Source organism: Phacochoerus africanus, chromosome 1 (genome assembly GCF_016906955.1).
Source record: "Phacochoerus africanus isolate WHEZ1 chromosome 1, ROS_Pafr_v1, whole genome shotgun sequence".
Taxonomy (NCBI): Eukaryota; Metazoa; Chordata; class Mammalia; order Artiodactyla; family Suidae; genus Phacochoerus; species Phacochoerus africanus.
Window position 1 is genome coordinate 60,538,330 of NC_062544.1, and position 26,316 is coordinate 60,564,645.

The 26,316-nt window shown below is 39.2% G+C and overlaps 1 protein-coding gene across 1 annotated transcript in view; it reads left to right on the plus strand.

Annotated features, from left to right (window-relative positions):
* Positions 1-26,316, plus strand: part of ADAMTS12 (ADAM metallopeptidase with thrombospondin type 1 motif 12) — a 371,922-nt gene that overhangs the window by 333,033 nt on the left and 12,573 nt on the right. Inside the window, exons 21-23 of the mRNA XM_047767431.1 lie at positions 648-824; positions 8,852-8,995; positions 16,350-16,506. Coding sequence (XP_047623387.1) covers positions 648-824; positions 8,852-8,995; positions 16,350-16,506 — 478 coding nt within the window. The remainder of the gene's footprint in view (positions 1-647; positions 825-8,851; positions 8,996-16,349; positions 16,507-26,316) is intronic.

Here is a 26,316-nt window from a genome sequence, read left to right on the forward strand (position 1 = left end):
GGGACAAGGGCAGGTTTTGCCCACTCCCTGAATCAAACCACAGGGCAAGCTATTCAGTTTATTTTCCTTGCACAGGCCCTTCCTTTGAAAAAGAGTAACCTACCCTGCCTTGGGTGTCAGGGAGAAAAAGGGCTTTCTGCAGGATTCTGAGGGAGAGGTGGGTGTGCCTTGGCAGAGCGCTCCCCAAGGGCAGTTGGTTTGCTTCGAATGAATCCAGGCATCAAAAGAAGGGACCGCCCACTGAGAGGGATGCAGCGCCAGCATCACCCCAAGCCCACCCCAGCGTCTGTCATCTTCACTGCAGCCCTGTAGGTAACACTTATTGTCCCAGCTTATAGATATGACAGCTGACGCTCAGGACGTTTCTGCAACTTGCCCAAGGATTCAAAATGAGTGAGGGACAGAAATGGACTTTTCAGCCAGTTCTCACACTTTTCTGACACGGCGTTCTGACACGGGGACCCCGTCTTGGGGAACTGCTTTGAGACTCCCTCTCTATAGCAAGTGTGCAAAGACAGTAAACTAGCTCCTCTTCACAACCAGAAGCGTGGAACTTCCTGATGCTTTGTAAAACCCCTGGGGATCGGGGCATGGGCAGCCTGATGCCAAGGACTCACGTGTCCCCTTTTCTCTCTCTTTCCATCCAGTGCTCCAGAAACTGCAGCGGGGGCTTCCAGATCCGAGAGATTCAGTGTGTGGACAACCGAGATCACCGGAGCCTGAGGCCATTTCACTGCCAGTTCCTGGCCGGCGTTCCTCCTCCAGTGAGCATGAGCTGTAACCCAGATCCTTGTGAGGAGTGGCAGGTGGAGCCATGGAGCCAGGTACGGTCCCTAGTACACCACCCATTCAACCCAGTAAAGGTGAATCTCTGGTTACCTTGTGAGTCCAGAAATCGGAGAAGACCACCTGTGCATCATGCCAGCACCTGGCTTCCATTGGACAGGTCCAACAACCTGAAGACTGTGTCATGTAGTTTCAACTATAACTGTTCTGGCACAGCAGAAAGGAATCCAACTCATATCCATGAGGATGCGGGTTCTATCCCTGGCCTCGCTCAGTGGGTCAGGGATCTGGCTTTGCTGTGGTGTAGGTCACAGATGTAACTGAGATCCTGCATTGATGTGGCTGTGGCACAGGCCAGCAGCTATAGCTCCAGTTCGCCCCCTAGCCTGGGAAGCTGCATGTGCTGAGAGTAGGCCCTAAAAAGCAAATAAATAAACTATGACTGTTTTATTACAGCCTTGTCTCCCAGTGAATGTACAGGGGAATGAGAGGCATTTTGGAAAGCCTCAAGTGCCCCTCCCAGGCTTCTGCAGTCAGGCTGGGGGTAATGGTCAGATTCTTTGCACACACAGTGTAATTTCAGAGTTCCACCTCTCAGTTAAATGCCCAGATCTTTGTTTATACAAATAAAAAGAAGTATTGGTGCAGAGTTCCCTGGTAGCCTAGGGATAAGAAGCAGGCATTGTCACTGCTATGATGCAGATTCAATCCCTGGCCTGGGAACTTGCTGGGCCAAAAAAAAAGTTTGCAAAAAGAGGTGTTTGTGGAATTCCTGTCGTGGTGCAGTGGTTAACAAATCTGGCTGGGAGCCAAGGGGTTGCAGGTTTGATCCCTGCCCTTGGGTTAGGGATCCGGCATTGCCGTGGTGTGGGTTGCAGACATAGCTCGGATCCCACATTGCTGTGGCTCTGGCGTAGGCCAGTGGCTACAGCTCCGACTGGACCCCTAGCCTGGGAGCCTCCATGTGCCGTGGGAGCAGCTCAAGAAAAGGCAAAAAGACAAAAAAAAAAGAGGTGTTTGTGTGTTATCTGTCGTATTTTGTGACGGCCTAGGCTCTGTTGCCTCTTTGTCCTTTGTCCTTCAGTATATGAAAACAAGTGGCTGCTCTTTGGTGAAGTATAATGATTTCCTTTATGAACAGGTGAATGCCTTAATAGCTAAAAAAAAAAAAAATACTTATATCTATGCACGGTAGAAAGAAAAAGATAAAAAAGAACCCAGCGTATTTTGAATGCACCAGACATTTTACCTATAATACCTGTTTGTTTGTGGGGTTTTTTTTTTTTACTTTAAGCTTTTTTAAAGCATTTTTTTAATTTAAACTTTAGTTGATTTACAATGTTCTGTTAGTCTCTGCTATACAGCAAAGTGATCAATTCATACATGCAGCATATATATATATATATATACACACACACATATACATTCTTTTTCTTATATCATCTTCCACAAGTTATTGTTCTGTCACAAGTGATTGGATATAGTTCCCTGTGCTGTATAGTAGGACCTCTTGTTTCAATTCTCACAACAACCTGGATAGTAGGCCTTATTAATTCCATTTTATAGGTGAAGAAATTGAGACTTATAGGAGAAGAAACTTACATGAGGTCACAACTAGAATATAAATGGTGGAACATTAATATAATATATAATATAATTCAAGTATAAGGCTGACCCTGATGCCTGTACTCTTTCTACTGTAGAACTTAGCCTGATAGATGTGAAACAAAGAGTGAACTTAGGAGAAAGAGTGAGTCAATAACTATTTGGGGGGAAAGTTACCATGTGTGGGGGAAGGGAAGATACAGAACCACAAACTTAGGATAAGAGTTAGTGTCCAACTCTGGGAGACTGAGGCCCCTCCACCTTCTTACCATCTACCAGGTCAACCACCCACGCCGATACCTAAGGCTCTGGGCCAACACCTGGTCTTTTCTGGAGGCAGCAGCCACCAACTATCCCCTCTTCCTCCTCCTTCCCCTATCCGGCTCTTGAGGACATAAATTGCCTGCTACTCCCATGCTCTGGACTTCGGCCTCCAAGCTCTCCGCATTTGCTGAGCCTGGTGACCGCTTCCAGAATCCTGAAATGTGCAGAGAAGCTTAGATCTCCTTGTCAGAGAAATGGCATTTGCCAGTTCCAAGATGAGCAGTCGTATCTGCTTTCTGCCTATGAAAAAGATGTATTGTTAATGCCCTCTCAGTAGCTTCCGGGAGCCCCAGTCATGAGTCTGTTCCCTGGAGGCCTCCCATCACCCTCCTTTCTAAATTGCTTTGTACTGAGCAAATCACAAAATTGGAAGACTTCCCTCTGGGGGAGCAGTGAAGAGGGAAATTGCTAAAGTCGGTTAACCTTTCCCTGGAAATGTTGAGGCACTGTTTAGGGACGGGGCATCTTTAGGTACTTGCCCTGAGCCATCCTGATGCTGCTCCGTCTTTACATACTATCAAAAGGATGCCTTCTTGGGAGTGTTCTGGGCCTGTCTGTGAATGTCAGCCAGCCCACACTACTTGCAGGGAAATGCTTTTCAGCTGTGGGAATGTCTCCTCTGGTTCTCAAACTTTAGCATCACCCGGAGGGTTTGTCATGCACCCCACCCCTGCAATGTCCAGTTCAGAGGTATAGTGTAGGGCCTGAAATTTTGCATTTCTTTTTTTTTTTTAATTTTGCATTTCTAACAAGGACACAGAAGATGCTGAAGTTGCTACTCTGGGGAACCCCACTTTGAGAACTACCAGTTTATACAGTCTTTGCCCACCCTTTCCGGGAGATTACTTGACCAGGTGGCCCTGGACTTAATATGCACACATATAGGTATGCAACGGGATCCCACATGTGGGGTTTCTCTCTCATGTAGGGTTAAAAACAGTAAATGAGTGGGCAAAGATCTATGTTGACTCTGAAAGTTGGAATATTGTGAAATAAGCCCTTTCATTGAGCAGAAAAGATTAATTTTATATAATTTCCCTGTTTTCTATGGTTACCACCGCACACATAGTGCCTGATGTGATAGGCATGGCATTGGCAATCATAACTGTTTTGTTGTTACCATGTCATAATTAAGATCTTTCAAAGTACTTTTCAGAGTGCTCAAAAATATTTTTCAAAGATTCATGGTAAATTATTTAATTTCCTCCTAGGAAATGCAGGAAAATGAGCCAGTAGATCTTGCAAAATTATTCTAGTGAGCAAAAACTGGACATATTTTAGTCCAGTTGTCCACCTTGTCATCTCGAGTTTACTTCGTGAGCATTACAGCTAGTGCATCAGCTCCTTAGAAAACCCATCAAATTTCACTCTTCCAAATATGGGCAAATTTACTTCCAAAGTTTTACATAGTAGGGAAGGAAGGCTGAATTCCATGTTTTAATAGGAGATGAACAAAATTGTATCGCAGAAGTTTGCTTTCTGTTCGAGCTGTCAGAGCCAATCAGAATAAAAACATCTACCTTTTACATTTTAGTTTCCAGATACCTGTACCAGAAGGTTAAATGCAGATAATGTCATGTCCATTCTGGAATGACAACTCATTTAGGTTTTTAACCAAGATTCCTTCTGTTTGACATAATTGAACTATTTAGCATCTTCTGATTTTTTTTTCCCTTCCTCTTTATCCTCAGAATTTCCTTTGTCAATCCTTCGATTCTTGAATTCTTATTTTAATTTAATCCTTTAATTCTTGTTTTACCACTGTTTTTGTTTGGTTGGTTTTTTTGTTTGTTTTTGCTTAAACTACAAAATTTTATTTGGTCACCATTCTTTTTTGTTTTGTTTTGTTTTCTCTTCTTAGGGCCACATCTGTGGCACACGGAAGTTCTCGGGCTAGGGGTCCAATCAGAACTATGGTGCCAGCCTACACCACAGCCACAGCAGTGCCAGATCTGAGCCATGTCTGTGACCTTTACCACAGCTCATGGCAACACTGGATCCTTAACCCACTGAGCAAGGCTAGGGATCAAACCTGCATCCTCATGGATACTAGTTGGGTTCTTCACCCACTGAGCCATGAAGGGAACTCCATATTTCATCACAGTTCTTGAGGCTGAAAGTCTGAGATCAAGGTGTTGGCCAGATTGGTTTCTTCTGAGGCTTCTCGCCTTGGTTTATAGATGACCATCCTCTCCCTGCATCTTCACATGCTCTTTGGCCTGTGTCCTAATCTCCCCTTCCTATAAGGACAATATTCAGATGGGGTTAGGACCCACCCTAATGATCTAATTGTACCTTAATTACCTGTTAAAAGACTCCATCTCTAAGTATATCACATCTGAGGTATTGGAAGTTAGGACTTCAATATATAAATTTTGGGAGAACACCGTTTGACCCATTACAAGCATAGCAAAGGTACTAGCAAGGTATGTACCACAGCAGGATAAAAGGTTTAATTTTTTTGTGGTGGTAGTGATTTGTTTTATTTGTTCCTAATAACCCACCCTAAATTCAGGTGTTAAATAACTTTTTTTAAAAACTGAGAGTTGGCATCCAGTATTATGTTAGTTTCAGGTATACTCTATGATGCTTTGATACATTATGAAATGTACATCATGACAAGCCTAGTAACTATCTGTCCCTGTATTATTTCAATATTATTGATTATATTCATTATATCATATATTCACATGATATATTTATTATATATCTGGAGCTTTGTACCTTAATCTCCTTCATCTATCGCCCCCTAGCCCACACCCCTCTCTTCTGGCAAACACCACTTTGTGTGTGAGATTCCATGTATAAGTGAGATTATGCGATATTTGTCTTTGTCTGACTTATTTTACTTCTAGATCCATCCATGCTGTTGGAGGTGGCAAGATTTCGTTTTTTTTGTGGCTGAGTAGTATTCCATTATGTGTGCATATGTACACACATCTTCTTTATCTACTCATCTATCAATGGACACTTAGGTTGCTTCCATATCTTACTGTTGTAAATAATGCTGTAATGAACATTGAGGTACATATTATCTCTCTGAATTAGTATTTTCTTCAGTAAATACCCAAGAGTGAAATTGCTGGATCATATGTCAGTTCTATTTTTTTTTTCAGAGTAATCTCTATGCTGGTTTCCATAGTGGATGCACCAGTTTAGATTCCCACCAACAGTTCCACATTCTAGCCAACATTTGTTATTTATTGTCTTCTTGATGCTAGCCATTCTGACAGGTGTGAGGTGACATCTCTTTGTGGTTTTGATTTGCAGTGTCCTGATGATTAGTGATACTGAGCATCTTTTCATGTGCCTGTTGGCCATCTGTATGTCTTCTTTAGAAAAATTTCTGTTCAGATCCACTGCGCATTTTTAATCTGGTTGAATAAAAGTGACAAGAGTGAGAATCCTTGTCTTATTCCTGATTAAAAGCATTCGGCTTTTTAATGTTGAGTGTGATGTCGGCTATATCATTTTACATATGGCCTTTTTTATGTTGAGGTATGTTCCCTGTACCCACTTTGTTGAGAATTACTGTTATTGAATTCAATCAAAACCTTTTCTGCATCTATTTAAATGACCATGATTATTTTAATTCAGTGTGTTAATGTGGTGTATCACATTGATTGATTTGTGGATCAAAAAACAATCCTTTTATCCCTGGGATAAATGCTACTTGAACATGGTTATGATCCTTTTAATGTATTGTTGGATTCGGTTCACTAATATTTTGTTGAAGATTTTTGAAGCTATGTTTTTCAGTGATATTGACCTGTAATTTTGTGAGTTGTTTTTTTTTTTTATGGTGTCCTTGTCTGGTTTTGGTATCAGCCCTTGCAGAACAAGTTTAGAAGTGTTCCTTCCTCTTCAGTTTTTTCGAATACTTTGAGGAGGATAAGTATTAACTTTTCTTTAAATATTTTACATGTGATATATTCACCTGTGAGGCCATCTGATCCTGGACTTTTGTTGGGAGTTTTTTTTAAATTAATGATTCAGTTTCTTTATTGATAGTCTGAACAGAGTTCATAATTTTCTGTATCTTCCTGATTCAGTCTTGAGTATTGGCACATTTCTAGGAATTTATCCATTTCGTCTAGGTTGTCTAATATGTTGGCATGTAATTGTTCATGGTAATCCCTTATGATCCCTTGTAATTCTGTGCTAGCAATTGTAACTTCTCTTTCATTTCTGAATTTATTTGAGCCCTCTCTCTTCTTTTCTTGATGAGTGGCTGAAAGTTTATCAATATTGTTTATCTTTTCAAAGGCCCAGCTCTTAGTTTCATTGATATTTTCTATTGCTTTTTAAATCTCTATTTCATTTATTTTTGCTCTATTCTTTATTATTTCTTCTAAATTTTGGTTTGGTTCTTTTTCAAGTTTCTTAGGTGTAGGTTAGGTTATTCATTTGAAACTTTTGTTTCTTGAGGTAAGTTTGTATTGCTATAAACTTCCCTTCTAGAATTGCTTTTGCTGAATCTCATAGTTTTGGATCAGTGTGTTCCATTTTCATTCATATCCAGGTATTTTTTTAAAATTTCATTTTCTTCAGCACCACATAGTTTATTTAGACTCCACATGTTTGTGTTTTGGGGATATATATATATATAAATTTTTTATATATTATATATATAAATTATATATATATTTAAATATTTTTTGTAGTTGATTTCTAGTCTCATACCATTGTGGTGGAAAAGATACTCAATGTGATTTCAGTCTTAAATGTAGCAAAACTTGTTTGGTGAACTAGTATATGACTCTATTTCAAATTCCATGTGCACTTGGAAAGAATCTTTATTCTGTTGCATTTGGGTGGAAAGTTCTATGTATATCTATTAACTACATTTGATCTAAGGTAACATTTAAGGCCAATGTTATTTTTCTGTCTGGATGATCTGTCCATTGATGTCAGTGGGTGTTAATGTCCCCTAATACTACTGTGTTAATAGCAGTATCTCACATTTTTGTTAATATTGGCTTTATGGATTTAGGTGCTCCTGTGTTGGATGAATATATTTACAATTATTATATCTTCTTGCTGAATTGATCCATTTATAATTACACAATATCCTTGTCTCTTGGGTTTTTGTTTAGTTGGTTGGGTGGGGTTTTTTTTGCTGCACCCATAGCATGCGAAAGTTCCTGGGCCAATGATGAAACCTGCACCACAGCAATGACCACACAGATCCTTAACCCACAGATCCTGAGTCACTAGGGAACTCCCTTTATCTCTTCTTAGAATCTTTAAGATCAATAGACAAAATATTGTCTGATATAGGAATTGCTCCATGGCTTTCTTTCATTTCTATTTGCATGGAATACCTTTTCCATCTCTTTACTTCAAAGTAACTATTGAAAGATATGTACTTATCGCCATTTTATCAATTATTTTCCAGTTGTTTGGTAGTTCTTCTTTATTTTTTTCTTTTTTTTCTCTTCTGATTTGATGACTATATTTGTTGTGTTTGGATTCCTTTCTCTTGGTGTATTACTTATCTATTATAGTTTTGTTTTGTGATTACCATGAGGTTAAATATGTTATATATAAATTTAATTATCTGTTAAGTTCAGATTCATTTTAATAACCCTGAATTTTTATGTCTCCTGAACCCTGAATTTTTATATATATTATATATATATATAAAATTTGTGTGTGTGTGTGTGCTTTTTAAGGCTGCACCCACAGCATATGGAGGTTCTCAGGCTAGGGGTCAAATCAGAGCTACAGCTGCCAACCTGCACCACAGCCACAGCAACACCAGGTCCAAGCACATCTTCGACCTACACCACAGTTCATGGCAATGCAGGATCCTCAACCCACTGAGCAAGGCCAGGGATCAAACCCACAAACTCATGGTTCCTAGTCAATTCATTTCTGCTGCACCATGATGAGAACCCAATTTCTTATTTCTGAACTAAAAAAAAACTTTATTAAATAATTGGGGGGGTGGAGTTCCTGTCATAGTTTGGCGGTGAAGAATCAGACTAGTATCCATGAAGACAGGGGTTCAATCCCTGGCCTTGATAAGTGGGTTGAAGAAAACGATCATCTCTGAGAAAAAAAAAAAATATTTCTTTCTTTATACCTGAAAATGACACCATTTTTACCTGACCTTGTCCCTGTTGTGGGCCAGTGTTCCAGGTCCTGTGGAGGCGGAGTTCAGGAGAGAAGAGTGACATGTCCAGGGGGCCACTGTGACTGGATGAAAAGGCCCAAGTCCACCGCCCCCTGCAATGGACACCTGTGCTGTCACTGGGTCACTGGGCACTGGGGCCTGGTAAGAATCAGTTGTTGTCTCTTTTGTTTATTTTAGTCTTTTTAAAAAAATATATCATTTGTTTTTTCTTTTGATTTTAAGTCATATCTAATCCCTCTAAATGTTTAATGTGTCCATTGATTCAAAGTGTGTTTCCATATATTTTATTTCTATATTTTACTCCTCTGCTTTCTCATACCTCTAAGTCTACTAAAAGCTGACCCATAGCTGACATGGTGGTCAGTGTTAACTGCCCTGAGTTCAGAAGAGAAAAACATCAAATACCTGCAAAAGAGAAAAGATCAAATACCAATAACTAGCCCAGAGGCACAAAGCCTAGGGAAAAATGATTGGGAACCCTAACATCTTCAATTATCTGGCTTTTTCTAGAGCAAACAGAAGTTGCATATGCCCTGAAGCTTGAGGCTTAGCATGATTTAGTGAGTTTCAGATCTCTTGTCAACTGGCAGATCATCAGTTTGCAGGACGGCCAGTATGTTTGATGGAAAAACAAATAAAATAATTAAATTGTAAATGAGAGAAAGATTGATGATTCTTACAGAGTTTACTTACTGTAGAAATAAGACCATCAGAGACACTAAAAATAAGGAAATTCTCCCATCGCCAGATTTGCCATCATTCTGACTTGTCTTATCCTAGGTTCTCTAGAAAAAAAAGTCTTGAGGCGAAATCTGATACTTTATAAGGAATTACCACACCAGGGAAGCAAGAGCAATAGAAAAAAGGAAGGAGGCGGGGAAGAAGGGACATCAGGTACAAAAGTTGACAGTGAGGCTGACCACTTTTCCTAACTGACTGCTTATTGGTGTCAGGAACAAGTGAATGCTTTGCTCTGGAAAGGTCTTCTTTTTCCTTCTTTAGCTGCACCCACAGCATATGGAAGTTTTCAGGCCAGGGATCAAATCCAAGCTGCATCTACAACCTACACCACAGTTGCAGCAATGCCAGATCCTTAACCCACGGCACCACAGTGGAAACTCCATCGAAAGAAGGTCTTTTAAAAGCTGTTGAACTACTGCCTCTTCAAGGAGTTCATCCAGAGGCAGAAAGAGAGATTATCTACTGGCTCCTCGTTCCCAGGGTTAGGTAGAAGGACTCCCCTTAGATGGCTGGTATCCTGCATTGTCTTGGGTTGTTCATGTGTGGGAAGGTCTCGCTGTATCTCACGTTTCATTGGCAGCGAGAAGGTCCAAAGACAGGAGGTGAGAGGCATACAACATGGGCATGAAGTGCAGGCTGACGGGTTGTACTTCCAGGAAGTTGGTTACTCCCTCACCTGGGGCCCATCAAAAGCCAACAGCTAGGAGAGCCAAGAGGTTCTGATACACTAACCACTCGACTGTTAATATTTTTAAAAGTAACTTGTTCTTGTGGAAGTGTATTTTAATGATTATAACTGTAGCACAAGCAGTGCAGCATTTTGCCAAACATAATGTCCTCAGATATTTTTAGGTTGCTATGTTCTAAATTATTGTCATTGTTATAGCAGTGTAGTTGTACCTCCATAGCACTGATCAATTGGGATGCTGTCATGTACTCTTGAAAAGGCCCCTGCTGGTGCATCTAACTCAAGGTTGTATTAGTCTCTGGGCATTACCCCACTCAAATCTAGGTGGAGCAAGATGACTCATTATTGCTAAAGCAACATTATGCATTAATCAGTTAGCTGCAACAAAAAAGAAATACATATTTTATTACTTTATAGCTTAAAAAAATGACTAGTAGACAATGAAGAATGACATCAACCATTCTCTTAGACAAGATCCATAGCATTTTCTATTGCCTGTTTTCATGGGCATCTATTCTGATTCATGATGAATTTCCAAGGGAGAGTCTGGTATCCAGGCAAGCTTCTGGTTATACAGCCTACTAAGCTCTCTGCCAGGACCAGTACCTAGCTTTCACGCTACCCCATGGGACATGTGAACAATAGAAAAGGTTATACAGTTGTGTCATTTTCCATATGAAGATAATTTATATTTAGGCATCTTATAGTCTCTCCCTTAGAAATTTAATTTATTTCCTATTTATTAGAAATTCAGTTATTACAAAACCAATTTTCCTCATCCTTCTTTGACTTCACAACCTGAAAAATTATACTCAACAAATAAAGATGTATTTCAGAATTAGGCTCTTCAAAAATACCCTGGAGCCCTGTATAACAATTATAAGCATCACTAATCAAATCAAATATGACCATTAGAAAGCAAAATTTGATACAATGTGAACTGCCATGAAAATACTATAAATTTGGGCCCATTCAGGGTACAAAATCCCATAGATCAAAAACTACAGATAACTTTTTTAGGTCTCACTGTCAATTTCTTGAGGCTTTAGTACCTTATTTGTTGTAAAGGAAAGTTGGATAATGCAATTTTCTTTCTGGCAAGAATGATGGTGATATCCTAGCAAATATGACAATAGTAATGATGTGTGAAGCATATAAAGCTCTTAGGGTAAAAATTGAAAATAAGAAATTGTCAAAAAAAACCCCATGTTCCTGTAAAAATACAGGCTGCTCCCCATTTTGACATTTAGGTAGCACAGAGGTTTTAATTTGTGAAATTTTGTGTGACTGGTCTTTAGCCAGATTTCTAGTGCATTTCTTCAGTTATAATTATCTACATGAAGTTGGAATAGAAAGTGTTAATATCAATGAGAAACTTAAAATACATAGACTATCTGACACAATAATTCTACCTTTAATAATTTAACCCACAGAGTTCCTGTTGTGCAGCAGAAATGAGTCTGACTGGTGTCCGTTGGGATGTGGGTTCAGTCCCTGGCCTTGCTCAGTGGGTGGGGCATCCAGCATTGCAGTGAGCTGTGGTGTGGGTTGCAGATGCGGCTCAGATACCAAATTGCTATGGCTGTGGCATGGGCTGGCAGCTGTAGCTTCAATTCAACCCCTGGCCTGGGAACTTCCATGTGCCATGGGTGCTGCCCTAAAAAGCAAAAAAATAATTTAACCCACAAATATCCTAGTAGATGTAATCCTAGATGACTGTAAAGAATGTTCATTGCCATGTTGCCATAATAGAAATTCGGAAAATAATTTGAATATCTATTGATGGAGGAACTGGTTAATTTTACTAATTTATTATAGTACATCTTTTTTAAGAATGAGGTAGACCTATATTTCTTTTACTTTTTTTAGGGCCACACCCATGGCATATGGAAGTTCCCAGGCTAGGGGTTGAATCCGAGCTACAGCTGCCCACCTACGCCACAGCCATAGCAACACCAGATCTGAGCCATATCTGTGACCTGCACTACAGCTCATGGCAATGCTGGATCCTTAACCCACTGAATGAGGCCAGGGATCAAACCCGCAACCTCACGGATCCTAGTTGAGTTCATTAACTGCTGAGCCAGGGAAGGAACTCCAAGACCTATGTTTCTGAGATGTAAAAATTTCCAATAGCAGAAGTTCAGAATTTCCTTAGAGGGAGTTAGAAGTAATGGTCTCTTGAAGGGGGACATGAATGAAAGCTTCCTTGGAAGAGCCATTTATTAAGAATACATCAATTGTGCATATCGCAGAATGGGGGGTATTGGAGGTGGTTCCACCCACCAGCGTTTGGCCTTGCCCTTGACCTCCATGATCTATTATTAAGTAAAAAGGATAAGTTACATAGTGTTTAAGTAAGACATATGAATGGATTGAACATACACATTTGCCATTTCCATTAAATAGCAGGAGAGAGAAAAAACTAAAAGTGTCACAAACCCACAAAGACAAAGAAGAAGACAGGAAACAGCAAAGGGAGGGGGTCAATAAAATTTTGGGAGATAGGAGCAGATAGCCAAATTTATAATTGATTTAACATGCCAGAGAAAGCTTAACATTATCTATAGCAAAGATATTCCAAGTATCTCTGAAGGCAGAGGTGAGGGTAAGGGAAAATAGGAGTTGATTGAAAGTTTGTAAGAGAAGCAGTTGGATCTTTAGAACCTTTCCTATTTCCCAACCATAGTCTAGAAGTCTTCTCTCTGGAGAAGGACCAAGATAGACCTTGGAGTCAGGCACAATTGGTCAGTGGTTAAGTGACCATATCACCAGTGGCTAAGTGATGTAAATATAGTAAATAGTGTGATGTCCCCTTCCCCCACTGAGCTACCCAAAGGCAGGGGACCAGTTAAGCCTCAAACTGCGACCTCTTGCTGATCACCTTAAAGCCATGTCTCAATAACTGCCACCCAAAGAACTTCCAATCAGCTCATCAGTGCCTCATATTAACTAAGCATAGGGAGCCTAGGACTTCTGGACATTTAAGAAAACCCTATCACACCAAGGGCAAAATAACAAAACAGAACCAAAGGAACTCCAAGGAATAGAGACTATGAAAGAAACAAATGAACTCCTCCTCATAATATATAATCAGGCTCATTAGAGAAATGAGGTTATACCCATGCAGTAGCTTCTCATTAAAGCTATATTAAAAGCATATGAGAAGAACTTAGAAGATTTTTAGAATAGCAAAAATGAAAGTTTAAATAGAAGATTGTGAAAATAAGATGAAGAAATCTCTCAGGAAAAGGAGAAGACAAAGTGAGATAAAAGGTAAGGAGATTGGAGGATCAGGCCAGGAGGTACAATGTTGGAATAATATTTCAGAAAAGGAGGACAGAGACGAAACAGAAGTGAGGAAATTGTCAAAGAATTAATACAAGAAAAATTGTCCATATCTGGAGAACATGAGTCTCCACGGCCTTCATTAAATGCTATAATAAAAAAAGAAAAGTTAGGGGAGAGGAACATGTGTTTCTACATCAGTAGGACCAGAAAACAAATCTTATTTTTACATGGTTGTTACAAGAATTGAACTCAATATTTCCTATCTGCTTACAGTGCTGAACGTACATGACGTGCAAGAAAATTATTCAATTAAGATGCTTACATTAGTTTGTATCAGTTATTAATCATCAAGCAGTGTCTCCAGTTGATCCATGTTAGTTGAGTGGTAGCAATAACAGATTCCAGTCTTTATGTATTTGTTCTATAGCTTCTCACAGAGAGAGTCTTCACTGATTGCTGAAACCTGAGAGTCACCTTTTCCCAAACAGACCAGTTTAAGCTGAAGAGAAGCTCTGTGTTCTTATTGGACAAAGAAAGCATCCAGGACTGAATAAGGATAATGCAGGGGTCAGTATAGGGTGTGAGCAATTCAGTTATTCAGCAGCCTCGGAGCTAAGCTCCATCCTTATCTGGGGTGCTCAGTTCTGAACAAAGATCCTTTATTTTTATTGGATATGAGGAAGTGGAACTAAGCATGAGAAGAGGTACCTGCTAAAACCCCAAACTCACAAGTTAACAAAACCCAAATCAGTACCCATGCTTCCTACCTAATTCTCCAATTAAATACAACACAAATGCATGCACCTTCTAAATCACAAGTTAGCTAATAAACGCATGGGCAGTTACATGTGTGCTCATTTTTGTGCTTGGCTTGGAATTAGTCTCCTGTCTTAATTTGCCCTGCCCAAGAGGGCCTGCATGACCTCAGCACTCAGGACCAGCCCAGCTTTGTTCCATCAGATCCTTAGAAGCAGAAAGTTGGAAAGGAAATCATTTGTTCTTTATCTAACAAGCTTATTTTACAGAGGAAGAGAGAGGTCGAGTGAGATCCAGGACAGTATGCAATGAATGAAAAAGCCCAAGTCTCCTGAATTCTGGTCCAGTACCCAGTACCCGTTATCATATTCTGCCTTGATTAATTTCCCTTAGTCTTCCTCTACCCTCTGTCACGCACATTGATTTATTCAGCATCAGTTGAATAAGTTATTATTTTTTTTTTTCTGTTCATGCCCATGGAGAATTTGATGTGAATTCATTGAATAAAATTACCTTTAGGTTTAGTCAGAGTAATCTCTGATTTTTTTCTGTCTTTTATCTTTTTAGGGCCGCACTCACAGCACATGTGGCCCCCCAGGCCAGGGGTCAAATCAGAGCCGTAGCTGCCGGCCTATGCCACAGCCACAGCAACACCAGATCCAAGCTGTGTCTGCGACCTACACCACAGCTCACGGCAATGCCAGATCTTCAACCCACTAGGCAAGGCCAGGGATCAAACCCACATCCTCATGGATACTAGTCAGGTTTGTTTACCACTGAGCCACAAAGGGAACTCTGTAATCTCTAATTTTATAAAACAAACATGAAGTTCCATGATGATGTCCTTGCTCTAGGCTTTATAAAGAGTTGAATAAAATAAAAGCAGTGGATGTTAAGAAAATGTTGATGTTTCTCCTCTTATCCCATGATGGAGTTTTGTGGAAAGCAGAGTTTTCTAGCAGCTTTCTGGTTTCAGTGGTGTCTCACTGTGGGTATTTTTTCCTTTACTAATCTTGGGGACCAGTAATATTTCAAATGGCAAATGGAATATTGTTTTTCCAGAATTTGCCATGCAGCACTCTTTAATGGCCGATCAATCAGTGATTACTTACAGAATGTCAGGCTGTGTTTAGCACTCACCTACTTGCCATGCAGGACAAAGAAAGAGGGAACTGGGAGATTTTTGATTATATGAGGCTAAAAGTAATAAAACATGAGAGAGAATCTAAATCATAAGAGTATATGTGGTTCACAATAGCCAAAAGGTGGAAGCAATCCAAGGGTCTATCAACAGATCAATGGGTAAAGAAAATGTACTACCTACAATGGAATATTATCCCACCTTAAAAAGGAAATTCTGACACAGATTGTAACGTGGAGGAAACTTGAAAACATTGTATCATTGAAATAAGCGAGTCACCAAAGGACAAATGTAAGATTTCATATATATGAAGAACCTCAAGTAGTCAAATTCATAGAGACCAAAAAGAGAATGGTGGTTGCCAGGGGCTGGGGCAGGGTGGGTCGGGGGGTGCCCAATGAGGTATTCTTATTTCATGGGTACAGAACCTGAGAAGATGAAAAAGTCCTAGAGATGGATGGTAGTAATTAATGATTGCAGAATGATATGAATGTATCTAAGGCACCGAACTGTGTACTGAAAATGGTCAAAACTAGTTCAGAAAAAAACAGATTGCTGAAGCACCAGAGCCCAAATATGAAAAAAAACTTTTTTCTATTTTGCTTGCACTTCAGCCTCTGTCCACAGTTTTTTGGGAAACCCAATAGTAAATTAAGCCAAATTCAATTCACCCCATCTGTAAGATAAACTCTTCCTAAATTCTCATCTCCAAATTATGAGTGCTTTTATTCTATTCTATGACTCCTTCAAAAAGACTTCATTCAGATAAGTGAGGCTTTCCCCCACTTGCCTGCAGTGGGCTTCAAGCAGTTCTGCTGAAGTGCCCTGGTGAGCCTGGGGGAGAATTCTGACCTTCTCCACACTCCTCTCTCTTCCAGTGCACTGCGTCCTGTGGAGGTGGCTTTCAGAAGAGGACGGTCCATTGTGTTGCCTCAGAGAATAAAACCGAAGGCCAGGATGGATGCCTGTGTGATCACGAACCCAGACCCTTAGAAATGCAAAAATGCAACCAGCAAGCCTGCAGAAAGAATGCTGGTAGGTAAATGGCTTTGCTCAAGGGGGACAGAGCTATTTGTAAATAAGCTGTCCTGCACGTCTGGATTTCTGTATAGTTTTAGTCCCCTTGAATGAGTTGAGAATTTTAAACGCGGAAGAGGCCAGCGAGCTCCTCTGGGGCCATCTGTCTGATTTGGTGAAGTTTGACACTAATTCCTTGAGGGATTATCTCAGCCACTTTCATATCTCAAAGCACATTCACATTTCATCCCACACGGATGAGACTCACTTCTATTTTTTCAAAGATTTCTGGGAAATGTTCCACCCTTTCTCAGGAACCGAGTCAAGTATGCAATGGCCCTTCCTATCAATCTAGCACTGCTGTCTTAGGTCAGCTTCCACAGAAACGGATTCTGAGGCACAAACTTGTGTGCAAGGGATTCATTAAGGAGGGCTCCCAGGTAAGAACCACTAAGAGAGAGGGAAGCAAGACGGAAGAGGGAGGAAGCACAGCCAGGCTGCCGTCTTAGCCACAGTCCTAGCTTCCACCTAGTCCCACTGGGGTGATCCAGGTGAAAGTGCCATTTCAGAGCTGTCTGCTCTTGAGGACAGTGAGTTGAGCATTCATGCACCCACTCCTTTCAGCCATTGGCCAACAGCTAAACCCAGAGAGTGAATTTGCAGGTATCTAAGGCTCTCTAACCATTGGTGGTCTTTTCCCAAAGATTCTTAAAGATGAGAGAGAGTGCAGCCTGTGGTCTGTTCATCTGTTCCTCTCCTCCTTCCCAGCACTGAGGGCTGGCACTCAGCAGAGACTACCTTTAGCGTTAAAATCCTGTGAAGAGTTTCCCTACGGGGTGTTTATTTACAAATCATGTTTTATTTAACAAATAATTGTAGGGCACTTACTATGTGTTAAATATAATGGCAAACAGGGAACAATACCACCAACCAGTGAGACACTAATTAGGGCAGTACGGATCTTATGAGAGTACCTGGGAAGGGAGTCCAATGTAAACTGAGGAGAGTGGGGAAGCCTCCCAGAGGAAGTGAAAGATGAATAGAGAGGACAGGCAGGGGTTCCAGGAGCAGCTTTCAGTGTCTGCAACAATAAGGAAGACGATGATGTCATGGCACATGAGTGTAATTCAAGTACAAAGTTCAGGGAGAGTTAGGAAACAGAAGAGCTAGAGGGGTAACTAGCACTAGGGGACAGAGAGCCTCATAAAACACGCTGATGAGCTTGGACTTTATCCCTGGGGCAGAAGGAGGCCACTAAATTATTCCAAACGGGGGAGTGAAGATAAGAAAGTCAGTGGGAGCTCCCATCATGGCTCAGTGGTTAACAAACTCAGCTAGGATCCAAGAGGATGTGAGTTGGATCCCTGGCCTCACTCAGTGGGTTGAGGATCCATCGTTGCTGTGAGCTGTGATGTAGGTATAGACGCGGCTCAGATCTGACGTTGCTATGCCTGTGGTGTAGGCTGGCAGCTATATCTCCCATTCAACTCCTAGCCTGGGAACCTCCATATGCCACGGGGTGTGGCCCTAAAAGGACAAAAAGTCATGTGGGCTGTAATATGGAAGATAAAGGAAGAGACCAGTTAGGAAACAGCAGCTACACCCCAAGCAGGAGATGTATGTGGCATGAACTAAGACAGCAGAAATGCAGATAGAAATGAGTGGATTTAGGAGCTATATAAGAGATATGACAGGATGCTGTGCTGGGGAAAGAGGAGGGAGAACAAAGCCCAGATTTCCAACTTGGGCAACTGAGTAGATGAGACTACCATTCACTGAGAAGAAAGCCCAGGAGTGGGTTTGGGAATGAGGAAAGGTAATGAGTTGTGTTGGGGAGCCTCTGAATCATTTAGGTAGGAGTGTCCTGTGATTGGTTTTTACACAGGTGCAGAGGGCAGGAGAGAGATGTGGGTTGGAAATCCCGAACCCTCAGTGCACTGAGGGGGGGAATGCTTCAGGTGTAATGATCATGTGCAACATCATTCTGTCCAGTTTGCATCTGAGGGTGGCTCTCGTTGACCTTTCTTCAAACTCCAAAGGGTTCATTTTCAGAAGTACTCAGTTTTAGCCCTCCAGACTCTTGCTACTCAACATGTGGTCCCTGGACAGCTGCATTGGCATCACCTGGGGGCTTGTTATAAATGCAGGATCTCAGGCCTCACCCCAGACCTGCTAAATCAGAATTTGCATTTAAACAAGACCCCCAAGTGATTTGGATGTACATTAAAGTTCGAGACACATCCTATTCTAGACCAAGGGAGCAATTTGAGGCTCTCCCTTTTATGCCATCTCATCGTATTCTACAACACCACGTTTTTAAAATGCTGAGGGGTAAAATCCTTTTACGTTTTTGGTTTTTATATAATTGAAGCAGAAACATAGTCTTAGTTGACCACACCTAGGGTTATGGGTTATTTTTTTATTTTTTTTTAAAGTTTTATTGAAGTATAATTGATTTACACTGTTATGATCATTTCTGCTGTACAACAAAGTGATTCAGTTATACATGTACACACATCCATTCTTTTTCAGATTTTTTTTTTTGTCACATAGATTATCACAGAATATTGGGTAGAGTTCTCTCTGCTATACAGCAGGTCCTCACTGGCCAATCATTCCATATACCACAGTGTGTATATGCCAGTTACAAATGCCCAGTCCATCCCTTCCCTACCAATCTGTCCCCTTTGGGAACCACAAGTTCTTCAAAGTCTATTAAGTCTGTTTCTGTTCTGAAAGTAAGTTAATTTGTATCCTCTTTTTAGATTTTGCATATAAGTGATATCATATGATGTTTGTCTTTCACTGTCTAACTTCACTTAGTATGATAATTTCTAGTTCCATCTGTGTTGCTGCAAATGCCTTTATTTCATTCTTCTTTAGGACTGAGTAATAGTCCATTGTATATATGTACTACATTTTATATATGTACTACATTTTATTGATCCATTCTTCTGTCGATGGACATTTAGGTTGCTTCCATGTCTTGACTATTGTAAATATTACTGTGGTGAACATTGGGGTGCATGTATGTATCTCTTCAAATTATGGTTTTCTCATATGCCCAGGAGTGGGATTGCTGGGTCATATGATAGTTATATTTTTAGTTTTTTGAGGAACCTCCATGGTGTTTTCCATAGTGGTTGCACCAATGTACAGTGTAAGAGGGTTCTCTTTTTTCCACACCCTCTCCAGCGTTTATTGTTTGTAGACTTTTTGATCTTGGCCATTCTGGCTGGCATAAATAAGGTGGTACCTCATAGTAGTTTTGATTTACATTTCTCTAAATATTAGTGATATTGAGCATTTTTTTTAGCATATTTTCATGTGTGTGTGTGTTGACATCTACTTTGGAGAAATGTCTATGTAGATCTTCTGACCATTTTTTGATTGGGTTTTTTGGGTTTATTTGATATTGAGCTGCATGAGATATTTCTATACTTTAGAGATTAATCCCTTACCCATCACTTCATTTGTAAATATTTTCTCCCACTCTGTGGGTTGTCTTTTCAGTTTTTGTTTTTATGTTCATTACTCTAGGAAGTGGATCTGAGAAGATATTTCTGTAGTTTATGTCAGAGTGTTCTGCCTATATTTTCCTCTAAGAGTTTTATAGTATCTGCCCCTATGTTTAGGTTTTAATCCTTTTAAAGTTTTTGGAGTGTATAAGAGAATATTCTACTTTCATTCTTTTACATGTAGCTGTCAAGTTTCACCAAGATCACTTATTGAAGACTGTCTTTTCTCCATTGTATATTCTTTCCTCTTTTAACATAGATTGACCATAAGCGCCTGAATTTATTCCTGGGCTTTCAATCCTGTTCCACTGATCTTTGTTTCAGTACCATGCCATCTTGATTACCATAGCTCTGTGGTGTAGTCTTAAGTTAGGGGAGCCTAATTCCCCTGGCTCCATCTTTTCTTTTTCAAGATTACTTTGGCTATTGGGGGTCTTTTGTGTTTCTGATTTTTTTTGTTCTAGTTCTTTGAAAAATACCATTGGTATTTTGGTACTTTGATAGGGATTGCATTGGAATCTGTAGATTGCCTTGTATAGTATATTCATTTTGACAGAATAATTGTTTCAATCCAAAAATATGGTATATCTTTCCATCCATTCACATCATCTTTGATTATTTTCATCAGCATCTTATACTTTTCAGTCTTTTGCCCCTTTAGGCAGGCTTATTCCTGGGTATTCTTTTTGATGCCATGGTAAATGGGATTGTTTCCTTAATTTCTCTTCCAATTTTTTTTAATAATTTATTTTTTTCCCACTGTACAGCAAGGGGATCAGGTTATCCTTACTTGTATACATTTTTCCCCCACCCTTTGTTCTGTTGCAATATGAGTATCTAGACATAGTTCTCAATGCTACTCAGTAGGGTCTCCTTGTAAATCTATTCTAAGTTGTGTCTGATAAGCCTAAGCTCCTGATCCCTCCCACTCCCTCCCCCTCCCATCAGGCAGCCACAAGTCTATTCTCCAAGTCCATGATTTTCTTTTCTGAGGAGACGTTCATTTGTGCTGGATATTAGATTCCAGTTATAAATGATATCATATGGTATTTGTCTTTGTCTTTCTGGCTCATTTCACTCAGTATGAGAGTCTCTAGCTCCATCCATGTTGCTGCAAATGGCATTATGTCATTCTTTTTTATGGCTGAGTAGTATTCCATTGTGTATCTTTACCACCTCTTCCGAATTCAATCATCTGTTGATGGACATTTGGGTTGTTTCCATGTCCTGGCTATTGTGAATAGTGCTGCAATGAACGTGTGGGTGCATGTGTCTCTTTTAAGGAGAGTTTTGTCCGGATAGATGCCCAAGAGTGGGATTGCGGGGTCATATGGAAGTTCTATGGATAGATTTCTAAGGTATCTCCAAACTGTTCTCCATAGTGGCTGTACCAGTTGACATTCCCACCAATAGTGCAGGAGGGTTCCCTTTTCTCCACAGCCCCTCCAGCACTTGTTATTTGTGGACTTATTAAGGATGGCCATTCTGACTGGTGTGAGGTGGTATCTCATGGTAGTTTTGATTTGCATTTCTCTTATAATCAGTGATGTTGAGCATTTTTTCATGTGTTTGCTGGCCATCTGTATATCTTCTTTGGAGAACAGTCTATTCAGGTCTTTGGCCCATTTTTCCATTGGTTGATTGGCTTTTTTGCTGTTGGGTTGTATAAGCTGCTTATATACTCTAGAGATTAAGCCCTTGTCGGTTGCATCATTTGAAACTACTTTCTCCCATTCTGTAAGTTGTCTTTTTGTTTTCTTTTGGGTTTCCTTTGCTGTGCAAAAGCTTTTCAGTTTGATGAGGTCCCATGGGTTTATCTTTCCTCTTATTTCTATTGCTTTGGGAGACTGACCTGAGAAAATATTCATGATGTTGATGTCAGAGAGTGTTTTGCCTATGTTTTCTTCTAGGAGTTTGATGGTGTCCTATCTTATATTTAAGTCTTTCAGCCAATTTGAGTTTATTTTGTGCATGGTGTGAGGGTGTGTTCCAATTTCATTGCTTTGCATGCAGCTGTCCAGGTTTCCCAGCAATGCTTGCTGAATAGACTTTCTTTTTCCCATTTTATGTTCTTGCCTCCCTTGTCAAAGATGAATTGACCATAGGTGTCAGGGTTTATTTCCGGGTTCTCTATTCTGTTCCATCTTCCAATTTTTGAAATTGCTTTGTTAGTGTATAGGGATGCAGGTGATTTCTGTGTATTAATTTTATATCCTGAAACTTTGTTAAATTTATTGATGAGCTCTAGTAGTTTTCTGGTAGCATCTTTAGGATTTTCTATGTATAGTGTCATGTCATTTCCAAACAGTTACAGTTTTACTTCTTCTTTTCCAATTTGGATTCCTTTTATTTTTCTTCTCCAACTGCCATGGCTAGGACTTCCAAAACTATGTTGAAGAAAAGTGGTGATAGTGGAAACCCTTGTCTTGTTCCTGATCTTAACAGAAATGCTTTCAGCTTTTCACCACTGAGAATGTTGTTAGCTGTGGACTTGTCATGTATGGCCTTTATTGTGTTGAGGTAGGTTCCCTCTATTCCCACTTTCTGGAGAGATTTTATCATAAATGTGTGTTGAATTTTGTCAAAAGCATTTTCTCCATCTCTTGATATGACTGTATGATTTTTATTCTTCAGTTTGTTAATGTGGTATATTATGCTGATTAATTTACAGATGTTGAAAAATCTTTGCATCTCTGGGATAAATCCCACTTGATCATAGTATATGATATTTTTTAATGTATTGGTTGATTATGTTTGCTAATGTTTTGTTGAGAATTTTTATGTCTATGTTCATCAATGATATTGGCCTGTAATTTTATTTTTTGTGGTATCTTTGTCTGGTTTTGTTATCAGGGTGATGCTGGCCTCATAGAATGAGCTTGAGAGTGTTCCTTCCTCTGCAGTTTTTTGGAAGCATTTCAGATGGATAGGTCTTAAATCTTCTCTAAATGTTTGATAGAATTCACCCGTGAAGCCATCTGGTCATCTAGGTTTTTGAAAGTTTTTTAACCACAATTTCAATTTTAGTACTTGTGATTTGGTCTGTTCACATTTTCTTTTTCTTTCCAGTTCAGTCTTGAAAGTTTGTTCCTTTATAAGAATTTGTCCATTTCTTCCAAGTTACCCAGGTTACTGGCATGTAGTTGCTTATTGTAATCTCTTATGATCCTTTGTATTTGTGTAGTGTCAGTTTAACTTTTTTCATTTTTTTTTTAATTTAGGGCTGCATCTGTGGCATAATGGAAATTCCCAGGCTAGGGGTCAAATTGGAGCTACAGCTGCCAAGCTGCCCCACAGCCACACCAGATCTGAGCCATGTCTGCCACCTACACTGCAACTCGCAGCAATGCCATATCATTAACCCACTGAGTGAGGTCCGGGATTGAACCTGCATCCTCATGGATACTAGTTGGGTTCATTTCCTCTGAGCCACAACAGGAACTCCCTCTTGTTCATTTCTAATTTTATTGATTTGAGCCTTCTCCCTTTTTTCTTGATGACTCTGGTTTAAAGGTTTACCAATTTTGTTGATTCTTCAAATAACCATATTTAGTTTCATTGGTCTTTTCTATTGTTTTCATCTCTATTTCATTTATTTCTGCTCTGGTCTTCTTGATTTCTTTTCTTCTATTACCTTTGGGTTTTGCTTGTTCTTCTTTCTCTTGTTGCTTTAGGTATAAAGCTGGTTTGATATTTTTCTTGTTTCCTGAGGTACATTGTATTGCTGTAAACTTCCCTCTTAGAACTGATTTTGCTGAATCTCAGGTTTTAGATCAGCATGTCTTCTTGATGCTAGCCATTCTGATAGGTGTGAGGTGATATTATGGTTTTATTTGCCTTTCCCTGATGATAAGTGATGTTGAGCATCTTTTCATATGCCTGTTGGCCCTCTATATACTTTCTTTGGTGACATTTCCACTCAGATCTTCTGCCCATTTTTTAATCAGGTCATATGGTTTTTTTGTTTTTATTTTACGGCCACACCCATGGCATATGGAAGTTCCTGGGCCAGAGATTGAATCCAAGCCACAGTTGCAACTTCCACCACAGCTGCAGAAATGCTGTATCCTTTAATTCACTGTGCCAGGCCAGAGATGGAACCTGTACACCTTTGCAGCAACCTGAGCTGCTGCAGTTTGATTCTTAACAAACTGCACCATAGCAGGAACTCCAGGATGTGTGTTTTTTGATGTTGAGTTGTATGAATTCTTTGTATATTCTTCACATATTTTGTATGTTAACTCTTGTCAAATATATTTGCAAATAACTTCTCCCATTCAGTAGGCAGCTTTTGTTTTGTTGATATTTTTCCTCACTGTGCAAAAGCTTTTTAGTCTGATGTAGTCCCATTTTTTATTTTTGCTTTTGTTTCTCTTGCTTGATAAGACCTCTTATCTATCTATATATCTATATATATAGATATATATATTACTAAGACCATCAAAGAGCTATGTTTCCTTCAAGAAGTTTTATGGTTTCCAGTCTTATAGTTAAGTATTTAAGCCATTTTTTATTTATTTTTGTGCATTGTGTGATGTGAGAGAGTCCAAATTGATTCTTTTGCATGTAGCTGTTCAGATTTTCCAGCATGATTTGTTGTTCTTCACTTCTTTGTCATAGATTATTTGCCCATAGAAACATGGGTTCATTTCTGGGCTCTCTGTTCTAGTCCATTGACCATTGTATCTGTTTTTGTGCCAGTACCACATCATTTACATTATTATATCTTTGTTGTGTAGTTGAAAATCAGGGTACATAATACCACAGCTTTGTTCTTCTTTCTCAAGGTTGTTCTGGCTACCTGATGTCTTCTGTGTTTCCATAAAAATTTTAGAATTATTTGTTCTAGCTCTGTGAAAAATGTCATTGGCATTTTTATAGGGATTGCACTGAATCTGTAGATTTCCTTGGGTAGTAATTTTAACAATTTTATTTCTTCCAATTCATGAACACAGGGTGTCTTTCTAGTTGTTTGTGGCATCTTCAATTTCTTTTATCAGTGTCTTATAGTTTGAGTACAGGTATTTTTCCTCCTCGGATTTATTCCTTGGTATTTTATTCTTTTTTATGTGGTTGTAAATGGGATTTTTCCCTCAGTTTCTCTAATAGTTCATTGTTAGCATGTAGAAATCCAGCAGATTTCTGTATATTAATTTTGTATCTTGCAACTTTACTGATTCATTGATGAGCTCTAGAACTTTTGTGGCATCTTTAGGATTTTCTGGGTATGGTATCATGTCATTTGCAAACAGAAGTTTTATTTCTTTTCCAATTTAGATTGCTTTTATTTTTCTTGTCTGATTGTTGGGACTAGGAATTCCAATACTATTTGAATAAAAGTGGCAAAAGTAGCCTTCTTGTATTTTTCCTGATATTAGAAGAAATGCCCTCAGCTTTTCATCACTGAATATGTTAGGTGACAGTATGTGTGTGTGTGTGTATATATATATATATATATATATATATATATATATAGCGTTTATTGTATTGAGGTGTGTTCCCTTTATACCCACTTTGTTGAAAGTTTTTATCATAAATGTTGAAAGTTTTTATCATACATGTTGAATTTTATAAAAATCTTTTTTGGCATTATTTACAGTTATATGGTTTTTATTCTTCAGTTTGTTAATGGGGTATGTATCACATTGATTTATTTGTCAATACTGAATTGTCCTTGTAGCCCTGGGATAAATCCCTATTGATTATGATGTATGATCCATTGAATGTATTGTTGAATTAGGTCTGCTAATATTTTTTGAGGATTTTTACATTTATGTCCATTAATGATATTGACATGTAGTTTTCTTTTTTGTGATATCCCTATCTGGTTTTGGTATCAGGGCAATACCATGTTATATCTTGTTGGATTCGTTTTAGAATAAGTATTTATTCCTCTTCAATTTTTTTGAAATTGTTTGAGAAGCATTTATTCCTCTTCAATTTTTTTGAAATTGTTTGAGAAACATAAATGTAACTCTTCTCTAAATGTTTAGAAAAATTCACCTACTAAGCCCTCTGATCCTGGACTTTTGTTGGGATTTTTTTTTTAATTATTATTTCATTACTGGTAATCAGTCTGCTCATATTTTCTATTTCTTTCTGACTTAGTCTTAGAAGATTATATGCATTTCTAGAAATGTGTCCATTTCCTCTACATTATTCATTTAATTGTTATGTAATTGTTCACATAATCTCTTATGATCCTTTGTGAAATCAGTTATAACTTCACTTCTGATTTTGTGTTTTTTTCTATTAGTCTCTTTTTCATTTATTTCTACTGATCTTTATGATTTCTTGCAATTTTAGGTTT